The sequence below is a fragment of the Eriocheir sinensis genome, chromosome 8 (genome assembly GCF_024679095.1).
Source record: "Eriocheir sinensis breed Jianghai 21 chromosome 8, ASM2467909v1, whole genome shotgun sequence".
NCBI lineage: Eukaryota > Metazoa > Arthropoda > Malacostraca > Decapoda > Varunidae > Eriocheir > Eriocheir sinensis.
The window spans coordinates 24,521,131-24,535,271 of NC_066516.1; the positions used below are offsets into that span (position 1 = coordinate 24,521,131).

The 14,141-nt window shown below is 48.9% G+C and overlaps 1 protein-coding gene across 15 annotated transcripts in view; it reads left to right on the forward strand.

Moving 5' to 3' along the window:
- Positions 1-14,141, forward strand: part of LOC126995740 (uncharacterized) — a 298,135-nt gene that overhangs the window by 73,358 nt on the left and 210,636 nt on the right. For 5 of the 15 annotated variants that reach the window (XM_050855607.1, XM_050855603.1, XM_050855605.1 and 2 more), the window contains exon 1: positions 10,523-12,800. The exons of 3 other annotated variants lie outside the window; for them this stretch is intronic. In XM_050855607.1, coding sequence (XP_050711564.1) covers positions 11,395-12,800 — 1,406 coding nt within the window. In that variant the 5' untranslated portion in view covers positions 10,523-11,394. Of the gene's footprint in view, positions 1-10,515; positions 12,801-14,141 lie in introns of those variants that run through there. 7 more of the 15 variants (XM_050855606.1, XM_050855613.1, XM_050855614.1 and 4 more) reach the window with 6 other exon arrangements.

Genomic DNA, 14,141 nt, shown 5'->3' on the forward strand with positions numbered 1-14,141 from the left:
GCGGGGGGCGTTGTGGTGGATGCGTGAATGCGAGGCGCCCGAACCAGTACTCGCCCGGAACATAAGTGGGCTGAGGGCACGGAGGGCGTGTGTGGGGACAGGTTTACGGTACTTACGTTACATACAAGGAGAGGAAAGTTAATGTACACCGCACGAGGGAGATGGATACCCAAACACTCCACACCTTTTCAGCCAAGTCGTATACTCATTTGCACCTCGTCGGGTGAAAATAAACTGATACAGCGCGATGGTGTGTGCGTTGGGTCCACTTTTTCCTTGTGTGTGTGTGTGTGTGTGTGTGTGTGTGTGTGTGTGTGTGTGTGTGTGTGTGTGTGTGTACATGCACCTGCACCTGCACCTGTTTATTAAAATTGCGCGCACGAAAGCCACAGTTAAGTTGAGCCGGGTAGATGGAAACCTCCCACGCTGGTGACACAAGCCAACTAAGCTCTCTCGAACGTCACATGAGTCTGTAACATTCCAACATTCGGGGGACGGTTTTAATTATTATAGTCTATTAGCAAAAATATACCCGACACTGAGGAGCTGTTCACGGCAATACTTTCAACGCCAAGACCGTGCGCGATCTGAAGTTACTGGACGTAGGATCTCTCTTGATGGTCTTGTTTGTCGTCTGCTGCTCAGGGAGGAAGACAGTGACAGCGGGGAGGGCGAGGGGGAGGAAAACAACACAGAAGGAAAGAACACAGAAAAACAACACAACAGAGAGAGAGAGAGAGAGAGAGAGAGAGAGAGAGAGAGAGAGAGAGAGAGAGAGTATTTAATTAATTTTCAAGTGTTGACAAAATTACAGGGAGAGTTTACTTTCCAGATTTTTACTGCCGATCTTTCGTGTACGCTGTTAGGGGACGGGGGAAGGGGGGAGAGCCGGGGGAAGAGAGACGAGCATGTGTGTGTGTGTGTGTGTGTGTGTGTGTGTGTGTGTGTGTCCATAGTAAAGGAACAGCTCACCCCTCAATAGTTAGTGCTAAAACTCTATTAATATACCAAGACAACCCTTCTGTTACCTCGCACGTTAATGAGTCTTTTCCGATGCTAGCAATCACCATATTTCATCTTTTTCCCCTTTTTACATCGATATCCTGCGTCTCTTACCTCCTCCTCAATAGTAAGTGTCAATAATTCCGCTAATATACCTAGACAACCTTTCTGTTACATCGCACCTTTATGAGTCACTTCCGAAGCTGCTCTTTTTCCCTCTCATCAAGTTCCTGTGTCCCTTACCTCCTCCTTCACTTGCTTTCCACTTCCGAGACCCAGTGATACCAAGCTGACCTCACCTGCCAGCACGACACACCCAGGAGACAAAAGCTCGCTGCTGTATAGTTAGCGCCCGTTACGATCATCGTCCCTCGTCCCGCAACATGCCCCGACTCAGCCCCTGGAGAGACCGGGAGACAGTCCACGCCTCCTCCTCCACACGAGCCCCGCCGCTGCTCTCCCTTCGTCTTCCACATTCCAGAGTTGCTCATCCGCATCCCGCCGCTCTATTATAATAACAAACACTCAAGTCTTTTCATGGGCATGCGTTTGGCTTCGTTCAAATAGAGTTTTCATCTTATATTTTTAGTGTGTGTGTGTGTGTATGTGTGTGTGTGTGTGTTATCTATCCATCTACCTTTCTTTCTATTTTATTTTTTTCTTTCTTTCCTTTCTTCCTTCTTTTTTTTCTTCTTTCTTTCATTCTGTTTGCCTGCCTGTCTCTCTGTCTGTCTTACCCTCTCGCGTCACCCACTCCTCACAACTCTGATCCGTCTATTTTTTCTTCTTTTTGTCTGCCTGTGTGCGCCTCTGTCTATATGTTTGCATGCTCACCTGTCTTCCTCTCTTTGTCTGTCTTCCTTTCTCCCTCACCCTCTTCCTAACACTGGTTCGTCTCGCCCCCTCCTTCTCGTCATCCTCCAGGCCAGGACTCCAGGCGGTGTGGGTGAGCTTAGTCCCCGCGACGGTGTTCTCGTAAAGCACGCAAACGCCTTCCGGGGCCGCAGGAGGAAGTGCAGGGGCTGTCTGAGTAATTTCGAGGAAAGGCGAGATCAGGGGACAAATGAGAAAAAGAGGGTGTTGATGCAAAGTGTTTGGTCCGATATTAATATTATTCGCCATTTTGAACGTAATAACTGCGAGCGACTGCATCTGACTCGTGAAGCACAGCGAAGTAAGACAACAAACTAGGGGTAAAAGAGGAAAGAAATAGGATCATCATGTAGAGATTTTGTCCTGTTACTTATTTTTCCATTTAATATTAACAAGTGCAGTGAACCGTAATGAAGTCATGATTCGGCACCGGCAGCATCAGCCTCCTGGAGGAAGTGACCTGCTATGCGTCGTGACCCTCAGGTGGCCCCGAGCCCCGAGCCCTCTAGTCGCCTGGCAGGTGAGGCGTTGACTGGCAGCTGCGCCTGCATTTGTAGTGACAGCGAGGCGGGAAAAAAATGTTGGAGACGCAGGTGGAATTAAATAGTGAAAAAACTCCTTATTGTCATTCATTGTAGTAGCTACTACCTCATACAGCCTGCAAGTAAAGATGATGATGATGGTTGTGATGATGATAGTGATGAAAATTATATTGTTATTACTATTAACAATGCAGTGTATTAGTAGCAGCAGAAAAAGCAGCAACAGCAGTAGCGTCGTCGTCGTCGTCGTAATAGTAGTAGTAGTAATAGTAATAGTATACATATAGTCGTAGAGGTGGTAGTAGTAGTGGCAGTATCAGCAACAGAAGTAGTAGCATCGTCTTCACGCAGCAGCTCAAGTCGCCCCCGTTGCCATCGCAGCAAACATTCACATCCTTCCCCACCGGAGCTGCAATTGCTCCCCCCCCTTCACCCCCTCCACCCCCCCCCACCCCCCCGCAATTATAGACTGGAGGTGGATCGGGTGACTCTCTCTTCAGATATATGTGGCAACTAACGATCCAAAACTACTTGATGAGGCGGTAGATTCTGCTTTGCGTGGCCTCGTGAACCCCGTCGAACCAGCGCCATTAAGAGCAGACCCGCCAGGGCTCACAGGGATCAAAACTCAGCTGAAAAGAAAATCATAATGATACCAGGCTCTCAAACGCATGCAAACCATCGACAGCGTAGTCTAATTATCTTTCCTGGTAATTACGCTAATGACATTCTGGAGGAGGCGCGCCCTGACGGAGGTGTGATGAGGAGAGCACGGATTCGCGATTACTTCCACAGATCAGTTGATACGAGTACTTTCTCCTCGGATGGGTTACTTTTTTCTTATGCATAACCCTGTTTGGTACAGTCGATCAAAAATGTCAATCTTGGGTGAAGAATATTGAGGTTTTAAATGGCACGCGCGGCCAAAAGTGCGTCCCCACCTTTTTCGATTGACAGTAACATTCCATGCTTCGATTTGCATGCCGTCGTGTAGGATCCCTATTGACTATATGATCGGAAAGAAAAACAGTACTAAAAGTTTCCGTGGGACCACAGGGCGGGTCCGACCTTCGGTGACGCTATAACCAGATATCATAAAGCTGATGGGGAGCTGAACAGGAAAAGAAAAGGGTCATGCTATCATTCTGTTTTGTTCAAGATAAACATAACTAAGAGGTGGTGTTGTTTGTCGTTTGAAAAGTCTCTTCGTAATTCAGGGGCAGCGATGAGTCCACGAGAGCCGTCAATTACTATGTGACTGTGGATCCATACATTCCCTCGGGTCGCAAGACAATGCTGATGTTCTCCCGTTCTTGCAGTGATTTCCCAGCTTTGCAGTGTTGTAAGGGAGGGAGTTAAGCAAGACCTTGACACGCATGCCATCTGAAGGTAATTGTCTTGACGCCTATTGTTCGTGGTCGTAGAGAGCAGCAGCAGCAACCAATACTACAGCTGGCGGTGTTGTTGATTTTGTTGTCAGTATTTGTGCAGTTGTTATTGGCACTCTTAAAGTTTGACGAGACATCTTGTGAGGCTATGTTTTGAATAGTTGGAGGTAAAGTAACTTTGATTTGAGAGCACTGAGGAATGCGGCGCTTCCTCAACCCCCCCCACCACCACCACCACCAACACACACACACACACACACACACACACAGTTCCTAACGGCTTTTAAGGATGGAGAGCTTGGCGCTATGATAATATATATGGAAAAAATGTGGAAAATATATATATTCCCGAGTAATGCTGTGAATTGTAGGTCTCGGTCCACTGAATTCAAAGTAACGATGCCTTATTTATTTTCTGAATTGTTTGGCTTTTCGCACAAACCTTTTCTTACCCTAATGGAGCTGAACTCTGGGTCACGTGTAGCGAATGTTTGGGTATATTGTACCATATTTTTATCATCACATGCAATTCTGGTACGATCAAGTCAGCATCCTAAACCGGTTCTGCCATGAGAAGACCAGACCGTAGAAAAATGTGCGTTTAGTCGTTAAATGTTTAAGCTTAACAAGGCTGTGGCGGCTGGGAGACTAAGGACGCGGCTCGATAAAATAAAATAAAAGCATTACGAAAGAGTCACGGTCCAGTGAAGATACAGGTCGGGAGTGGAGGCTGCGTGCATAATATACCATCCTCACACGCTCTTGTCAGGGGCTGGTTTGCCTTCCCAAGAGAGGTATGTATATTATAGACTCATACTCACTGGTAGAACACAAAATACTTCTCCTTACCTCGTTCATTCACTTCAGAAAATTAGGAAGCATCAAGACGGCGCTGAATTCATGGGTTACACTGTCCGGGAATAAAGATAGCTGGTAGTATACAGAATAAACTGCGTGGCCGCGGTGCTCATCTCCGTATCATTGGTCCTTGAGCCCATGAAGGGTGAGGATCCATTATCCCGGGCACAGAGCAAGTACAACATCCGGGTTACCACAGTTTACCTTCCCCAGGTTTCCCCAGGTACTCTTTTATCTACGAGCCCGAAAGACAGGATGAACAGCTGTGTGTGCTGCTCACTGACTGCCCAGGCTGGGATTTGAACTCAGATCCGCAGATTCGCAGTCAGGCGTGCCAACCACTTCACCACGGAGGCGGGAAGTCCAGGAATACCACTGCCAGAAATATATGAAATTCAAAGCCGTTAGTTTCCAGAACATCTACCCAGCCATCTATCTCGAAGCCTCCTCTGCCTCTCAGTGTTCTAGCATGTAGTGTTGCCAGTCTCGTTGTTCATCACCACCTCCTAGTCGTCCCTTGTGTGTGTGTGTGTGTGTGTGTGTGTGTGTGTGTGTGTGTGTGTGTGTGTGTGTGTGTGTGTGCTTCGAGGGGGGGATGGTGACTGGAAAGGAAGAAACGCAACCTAAGGACGCACACTGACTTTTACTGCCTTACTTTACCTTCCTCCCTCCCTCACCCCCCCGCCATCCCTCACACTCCCCCCTCCCCTCCCTCACCCCCCTCCCTTCCCTCACACTCTCCCCCTCCTCCCTCACCCCCCCCCCTCCCCTCCCTCACACTTCGCCCCGCATAAAGAAAAAAAAGTATAACGGAAGAATCCACTCTTGGCCAATTGCAGGAAAAGATTCGCTCGTTCCTTGCGTCTTTTGTCTCTTTATTGTCAGTAACCCGAGTGTTCTCACGTTCATTGCCCCCCTCCCCCAATCCCCATGCCCCTGACACACACACACACACACACACACACACACACACACACACACACACACACACACACACACACACACACACACACACACACACACACACTTCCGCCGTCACCTTTGCTGTTTTGGTTGCTCGTGCCTGGAGGAGGAAATTGAGGAAAGCGTGACCCTGATAAGTAATTCCTCGATCGACGTCGTGACCTTCCCTTCCCTTCCCCTTCCTCCCTTCCCCTTCCTCCCTTCTTCCCTCTCTTCCTCCTCTGTGACCCATCGTGACCTCCCTCCCCTGCTGACCTATTTTTCAGCCTTTCCTGCGTGCGTTCCCTTAATTCCTTCCCTTCCTCCCTTCCCGCAAAAGACCTTCCTATTGTGTTGATTATTTTCCGGACCCATGGAATTAACCAACGCAAGAGAGAGAGAGAGAGAGAGAGAGAGAGAGAGAGAGAGAGAGAGAGAGAGAGAGAGAGAGAGAGAGAGAGAGAGAGAGAGAGAGAGAGAGAGAGAGAGAGAGAGAGAGAGACGGACAAATACAGAGAAAGAGAGAGAGAGGGAAAGTTTGGCTTGGCATCGCAATTACATTAAGCCCAGTCGGTCTCCTGCAGTCGCCGTAAGAGCCAACCCGACGAATTAGTGGAATGGCCGGTGGGAGCAAGGCGGTCGTGGGAGTGGATCCGCCGAGTGAATGTGGCAGAGGTGGAGGAATGGCTCGCTTGAGGCTGGAGGATGCTTGAAGCTGCAGGGGAGGGAGCCACTGAACGAGAGAGAGAGAGAGAGAGAGAGAGAGAGAGAGAGAGAGAGAGAGAGAGAGAGAGAGAGAGAGAGAGAGAGAGAGAGAGAGAGAGAGAGAGAGAGAGAGAGAGAGAGAGAGAGAGAGAGAGAGAGAGGAAGAAGGGAAGGGAAGGAAGGGAAGGGAAGGGAAGAAGAGGGAAGAGAAGAGAAGAGAAGGAGAAGAGAAGAAAGGGAAGGAGGAAATGGAAGAAGAGAAGGGAAGGGAAGGGAAGAGAGAGAGAGAGAGAGAGAGAGAGAGAGAGAGAGAGAGAGAGAGAGAGAGAGAGAGAGAGAGAGAGAGAGAGAGAGAGAGAGAGAGAGAGAGAGAGAGAGAGAGAGAGAGAGAGAGAGAGAGAGAGAGAAGGGGGACGGTATCCTGTGTAGTGTTCCTAGAAGGCTTTCACGTATCTGCTTCATTCCTCCTATTGCAGCTTAAAGTGTGGGAGCTGAAACCGGTCCTATAGATAGATAGATTGATAAATAGATAAAAAGATGATAGGTGGATAAAAGGTTGCTCTTATTTTCCTCCTCTGTGAACGTTAATTTGTTGGTTATCGATTCAATTATGGTGCATGAATTTAATTAGCATCTTTATTGAATCGCCTTTGTGTTTCCTTTGTGCTGGTTTGGTTCGTTTTTTTTAATTCAATTGTTCACTGTGTGTTCCCGCAATATGTATTTGTTCTCATGCCACGGCATTGTTGTGGTGTAGAGTGTTCTTATACTATTAACTCAGCTGCATGGGCCCTTAATCAATGACTTAAGCGCACTCAAGACTTAACTAACTTAACCTAAACTAACCTAACCTAACCTAACCGCATTTTAGTAAAGTAAAGGTTAAGTTGAGAGCATACGGTAAAGCTGCGCGTTGCGGCGGTGCTCATCTCCGTCTCGTTGGCCCACGGACATGGTGACATCCAGGTTATTTAAATCACAGTTGGTTACCACAGTTTACCTTACCCAGGTTTCCCCAGGTACCCATTTATCAACCATCCCGAAACGAAGGATGAATAGCTGGGTGGTCTGCTCGCCGACTACCCAGGCCAGGATTCGAACCCATGCCCGCAGATTTCGTAGTTAGGGACGCTAACCACTACACCGCGGAGCCGCATTTTTAACCCGCTTTAAATGCCAAGCAGAAACTATAGTGTCGCTTTCTCGGCTGCCTCGTCGTTTATATATTGTCTTCGTCTTCGTCGTTCAGTAATTAGTCTGCCAAGAGTGTGTGTGTGTGTGTGTGTGTGTGTGTGTGTGTGTGTGTGTGTGTCATGCCCGGGTGGCCACAGTTAAGGTAGAGAGAGGGGCAGAGACAGGCAGAGAGAGAGGCAGAGACAGAGGTAGAGAGAGAGGCAGAGACAGGCAGAGAGAGAGGCAGAGAGAGAGAGGCAGAGACAGAGGTAGAGAGAGAGGCAGAGAGAGGCAGAGACAGGCAGAAACAGAGGCAGAGAGAGAGGCAGAGACAGAGGTAGAGAGAGAGGCAGAGACAGAGGTAGAGAGAGAGGCAGAGACAGAGGTAGAGAGAGAGGCAGAGACAGGTAGAGAGAGAGACAGAGACAGGCAGAGACAGAGGCAGAGAGAGTTAAATAAGATTTGTGGTCGCGGCAGAATGGGAGAAGTCTAGTTTAATCAGAGCCTTTCGCGCAGGACAGCGGATATATTTGGGTCGCTTCGGGCAGGACTGAGCCTTGACTGAATGTGTTCTCGGGGGAGTGCGGCGAGGCAGGAGTCCGGGGTTGGAAAGAGAGACAAGGAGGGCGTCTCACCCCTGACTGGCGCCTCCTGGGGGAAATCTGATAATGGCTGACTTATTTATACAACATCATCCCGTAACCCCTGCCCTGCCATGCCCCTTACCACCATGTATATCCCTTCCACCCCCCCTTGTCTCCAGCCCCCTGCCCCACCAACACCCCGTAACCCCTGCCCTGCCCTGCCATGCTCCTTACCACCATGCCTATCTCTTCCACACACCCCTTGTCTCCAGCCCTCTGCCCCACCAACACCCCGTAACCCCTGCCCTGCCCTGCCATGCCCCTTACCACCATGCCTATCCCTTCCACACACTCCTTGTCTCCAGCCCTCTGCCCCACCAACACCCCGTTACCCCTGCCCTGCCCTGCCCTGGCCCTTCCACCATGTTTGTCCCTTTCCCCCGCCGTCTCCAATCCTCTCGGCCAACATTTTGTCAGCCAAGCACACACATTTAGCAAGGCTTTCCTAGAAGGGGTAGTATTTTAACCCTCGTGGCAGTTTGACAAGGCTTCTGTACCATGAACCTGAAAAAACACACTCATGAGAACGCATTTAACTTCATTTTAGCCTTTAGGAATAATTAATGTGGGAGTCTGAAGCGTCTAAATGTATGAATGAACCTAAAAAAAAAAACACTCATGAGAATGCATTTAACCTCATTTTAGCCTTTAGGAATAATTAATGTGGGAGTCTGAAGCGTCTATAAGTATCGATCTCAGTCCCACCAACACCTCTGCCCTGGAAAAGAAAGGGAAAAGAGGAAACAGGAAAAGAAATGGAAGAAGAAAGAAAGAAAGAGAAAGAAAGGTCACAGCTACACTATCATGAGTTGTATATCAGTTCCTGCCCCTATCCACCATGCCTGCCCCTTGCCCCGCTGCCTCCAGTTCTCTGTCCCACCAACACTCTTCTACTATCCCCCCTGCCGCTGCCCTGCCTCTCTATGTTTGTCTCCTCCTTCACCGTCCCCAGCTTTCCCCAGCCGTCTGCACCCCCTAACAATCCATTTTTATTTCATCCACTCCCACTCCCTTACCCGCCATTCGTTCCCCTGTTCCTCCCCTCCCTTCGTTCACATTCCGTCTCCTTAATAAGATTTCGCGATTGTTGGAATGGATGTTTTGGTCGACAGCAATCACTCTTCCGTTGTATTGGCGCTCCGGTAATTCGTCGTCTCTCGTTGGTTCGTATACACCCTTGCACACATACACACACACACACACACACACACACACACACACACACACACACACACACACACACACACACACACACACAACGATTTTATTTAACTTCCATTCTCTTTTTGTTGGAGCGGCGTTTTGCTGTTTTTTTTTTTTGTCATTTGTTTAGTTGGATCCTTGACCGACTCCCTTCCAATAAAAAAAAAAGTGTTCCCATCGACCCTTGTATTGTGTTCACGCCAAGAGAACTTTATTTTTTTTATTTGCGTCACGACCAGAACATCACTTGGGTTTGGCATATTCCATCACGATTCGCTTGGTTGGTCGTGACGTTCGGCGCATAGATCAGCGTGCACGGCCGAGGCGTGTGTCTGGGGACACAATGGGGCCCGGTGGCACAGGTGACTCAGGACTTTGAAAGTTTCCGGAAAAACCTGCCGTAAACACGTTGTGATGGACACCTGGGAACCGGGTGGGTGGGTGTGGAGAGAGAGAGAGAGAGAGAGAGAGAGAGAGAGAGAGAGAGAGAGAGAGAGAAAAGCAAGGACAGGGAGACAGACAAGCTCATACAATACATACAAAACGTTCGATATATACAAGCATGAGCTAATTGAATGTGATGTGCATGTTTATGTTGCCTAGTCATAGGGAAAGCCAACACACACACACACACACACACACACACACACACACACACACACAGACGCAAGAGGTTCCTGTATTGCGTCACCTTAATGCAGCGTCCCCGAGCACGTTTTGCTGCGCCTCTTCCTTTCTGACGCGCCTCCGGTAGGTAAGCAATGAAGAAATGCCCCCCATCCCCCCCGTGTGTGTGTGTGTGTGTGTGTGTGTGTGTGTGTGTGTGTGTGTGTGTGTGTGTTCCCTCATCACTGTACACCTTTTTCATCACTTTTGTATTTATTATTGTCATCGTAAGTTCTAGTACGTTATGTTTAGTCTATTAGGAGGTGCTCCAAGTATATACGTGTTAATCGTTTACCCGGAAGTGGGTGTTCGGCGCCAAGTGGGTATATGTGGACATATACTTGTGATTCGGTAGACGTGTACGTTGGGGCGGGGGAGAGGGGGGGGCATGTTGAGAAAGAAAATGGGAGAGAGTGTAAGGTGAGTCCCCAAGGCTGAGACATGTTGGTGGGAGCGTGAACCTGACTGGCACCTTTGTAAGATCGCGGTGAAATGTGCCGTTAAGCTTTTCCGCAACAATTGCTGGGAATTTACAGTTACATTCACTTGTACCACTGCGCAAAATGACTTACACTCATGTTAGTCTGGAGTGCAACGCGGCCTGTGCGTTTTGCTGGGCCGCGCTGGACACTGAGGAAGGAAGTGTTCGAGCAGGTGTGGCGGGGTTCGGACACACCTGAAAGTCTGCAGTGTCAAAAACCATTGGCTCCAGATCACAACACTTTCGGTGACGAGGGAGGAACATCGACTTCTGGAAGCTGTGTAAACATTTGATGGTGCTTCGAGTGGCGTGTGTGTGTGAGACAGCGAGCAGTGACGTCGCAAGCTTTGGTTACGAGTGCTGACGGCAGACCGAGACTTGGCTGAGCGATGCGTGGCACAGGAAAACAAGTGATCCAAAACAAAGCGAGAACGTCCCCTTCACCACGAACCTTCCCTCCCGCTGGCAATGTTGGCTTTCCGAATCGTTGTTGTGTGTGACTCTTTGATACAGTAATATGGTGACAAGTTATTTGATGATTATAAAAGAGAAACACCCAGAAGATCGTGTGCCTAACTTGCGTCTATGTGTTTTGTTTCTGTGGAAAAAAGTATAATAACATGGACTTGAAAAGGTATATAAGAGACTTGGTGGAACTGACGTAACGTAAACTTTCTTAGATTCGAGGTTACTCTTTAAGGCCACCTCTGCAGCCAGTCTGGTAGGCCTACAAGACTGAAAATTAGTATAGTTCTAGTGCCTAGGCCATCATGAGTACACACCCCTTAGCGACTCCAAGGACCACGGAAACACAGTGAGACGTGGCTCGCCGAAAAAGATAAAAGAAAACCCGGAGGAAATACTGCTCATCACACCTGACACCTTGAAATACAAACAAAGCAACTCACAAATACCAAATGGAGAAGACCAACACATCATTGACTTCCAGAATTCCCATTCCTAGGCATCGGGGCCCGCAGTCCCTTCCCCTCACTGTGCCTCGCCACACCCTCTCACAGCCCCGCTCAGGAACACTCTCTGTACAATCTGACCCTGCCGCTTCTTGCCCACGCCCTGGGGCATCATCGATAAACAAGAGGTCCGAAGAGGAACTACACGTGAGCCATGTCCCCAGGAGCCGCCTGTCGTGCCCCTGGCTACTGGAGACGCCCACGAGTGGCTACACTGCCCCCAGGCGATCAGTGTACGCCGCTATCGTTAGTGTCGGGAGCGAGGGCGGGCGGCCTCCAGGATACTATGCCCAGCAGACGGCATTCTCGACGGCTCCTCTTGGCTTACCTTCCCACACGAGAAAATATACTGTCGCAGGAGGGCCAGGAAGCAATACATACCTGAAGAACGTTAATTTTTCGGGCCAATCCCTCCTGGAGGCCTTCACATCGCAGCCTAGGTGGCGGCGCACGGTGTGTGAGGGTCGAGGGTTCTCCCTTCCGTCCCTCCCGGAGGAGGATGGGAACGCTTATCGTCTCAGGAGCTCCTCTGTTGTGATGGGCACGCAGGCCTTCTCAATGAACTCCCAGAAGGTTAACAATATTGAAAAAGCAGAGAAGATGAAGACACGTACTATGGGAATCTCGTGCGACAATGTGAACCGAGAGGAGGTTAGGCATAATATTGAAAACTCTCGTAAGATTAAAGCCATTGAAGACCTGCAAGGATGCTTGAAGACCAGAGACGGCACCGGGGATAAAGAAGCGATGCCAGACATCAAGTCTTCAGGAAGTTCCAAGCGAGTGTCGTTCTCCTCTGGCAAGCAGCCGGAATCCCCAACTGTCGTCTTGCCCGGCGCCCGCGCCCGCCTTTCTTACGTTGAACCCGAGTGGTATGCCAATAAGGCAGTAGAGAGGCTTCCTTACACCAAGAAAAGGTCGTCCTGGGCTGCTGGGGAAATACTCCACAAAGGCTTACCAACTTCTGTCTGCCAGGCCACTGTTGTCTTGAATAACAGACGTGTCTCGTGGGGCCACAGGTCACGCTCGTCTTCCTCGGAGAGGCTGACGCTGTACCCGCGCACCGCCTCCTGCGTCAACATCCCCAAGTGTAAGAAGCGTCTCTCCTGGGCGTCCAGCGAGAAGAGGAGGTTCAGCTGGGCGCCCGGCCATGTCCCGACGGATACACAAGACCCCGAGGATCACCGCCGCTACTCCTTCGCCGGGGAAGAGAGCCGCCGCTCTGCCATAAGGATGGGCACCCGCAGCCTCGGGGCGCCCCTCACGCCCCCGCCGCCACGATGCCCCAGACACCCGCTACGCCCTGTCCCGCCACCAGTCTGTGGTCGCCCCACCCACGACTTATACACGAGGTGCTCTAGAGGCTCAGTTGTGAGATCATGTATAACTATTCTCTCTCTCTCTCTCTCTCTCTCTCTCTCTTGCTCTGACAGAAAACTTTGACGTAATTGCTATAACCGAAACATTTATCGACACCACTAATATTGATTTAAGTTCCGAATATAACATAGATGGCTACAGATTCTTCAACAATGATCGTGTAAACCGTAGAGGGGGTGGTGTCGCCCTTTTTGTCAAAAGCTACTTGCAACCTACTGACAAAACACCAAGAAACAGTAACGTTGAACACTTGTGCGTGCGAGTAAACATTGCAAAAGTCAATTTAAATATATCTGTCACTTACAGGCCTCCGGGGCAATCACTTGATGGCGATCTTGAAATGTACAGCGTCTTAAGGCAGTCACTTAATAACAGCGACTCACTGATACTAGGAGACTTTAACCTCCCCATATCGACTGGGCGACACTGTCGGGTACAGAAGGTGAGTCCCATAGAATGATCGAATTTCTAGAGGAAAATTATCTAAGCCAAATGGTTTCTGAACCAACTCGACAAAATAACATACTTGACCTTGTTATAGCGACCCAAGATAACCTAGTCAGTAATGTCACGGTAGGAGAACACCTCGGTTCCTGCGATCATAAACTAGTGCGCGTTGACATTAGAGCTCAAACATCGGTGACTGAAAATAAAGTTAAGGTGCCCAATTTCAAAAGAGCCAACTTCGTAGAAATCCGACGAAAACTAATAGATATGCAACTATCAGATGACGGCAATGCAGAGGACGCCTGGCTAAACTTTAAAATCACTTACTCACTCAGCAGGACACATTTGTCCCCTTGTGCGAGAAGCGAATTAACACTAATAAAGTCCACCTTGGTTTAATAGCGAAATTAAACACTCAGTCAAGGAGAGAAAATTGTCTTACAGGTTAAAGAAAGACCAAAGCACGCCCGAAAACATTAGACTTTACAATGATGCAAGGCGACGAGTAAAAGATTAGTGCATCAGGCAAAGCGTAGATATGAAGTAAATATTGCAGCCAACTGTAAAATAATCCGAAATCCTTCTTCAGTTACATAAACAACAGAAAGGCGATCAGAAGTGGAATTGGACCTTTAATAAACAGCGACGGTGCACTAGTGACTGACAGCCAACACGTTGCAAACCTATTAAATAATTACTTTTCCTCGGTGTTTAATAATAACAGTCCTCCCACCACCACCACCAACACCAGTACTAATGTAAATCCCGAGCATGCATTGTCTAACTTTGAAATAAAACCCGATGAAGTCCTTAAAGCCCTCAAATCACTTAAAACAAATAAAAGTCCTGGACCTGATAAAGTATAT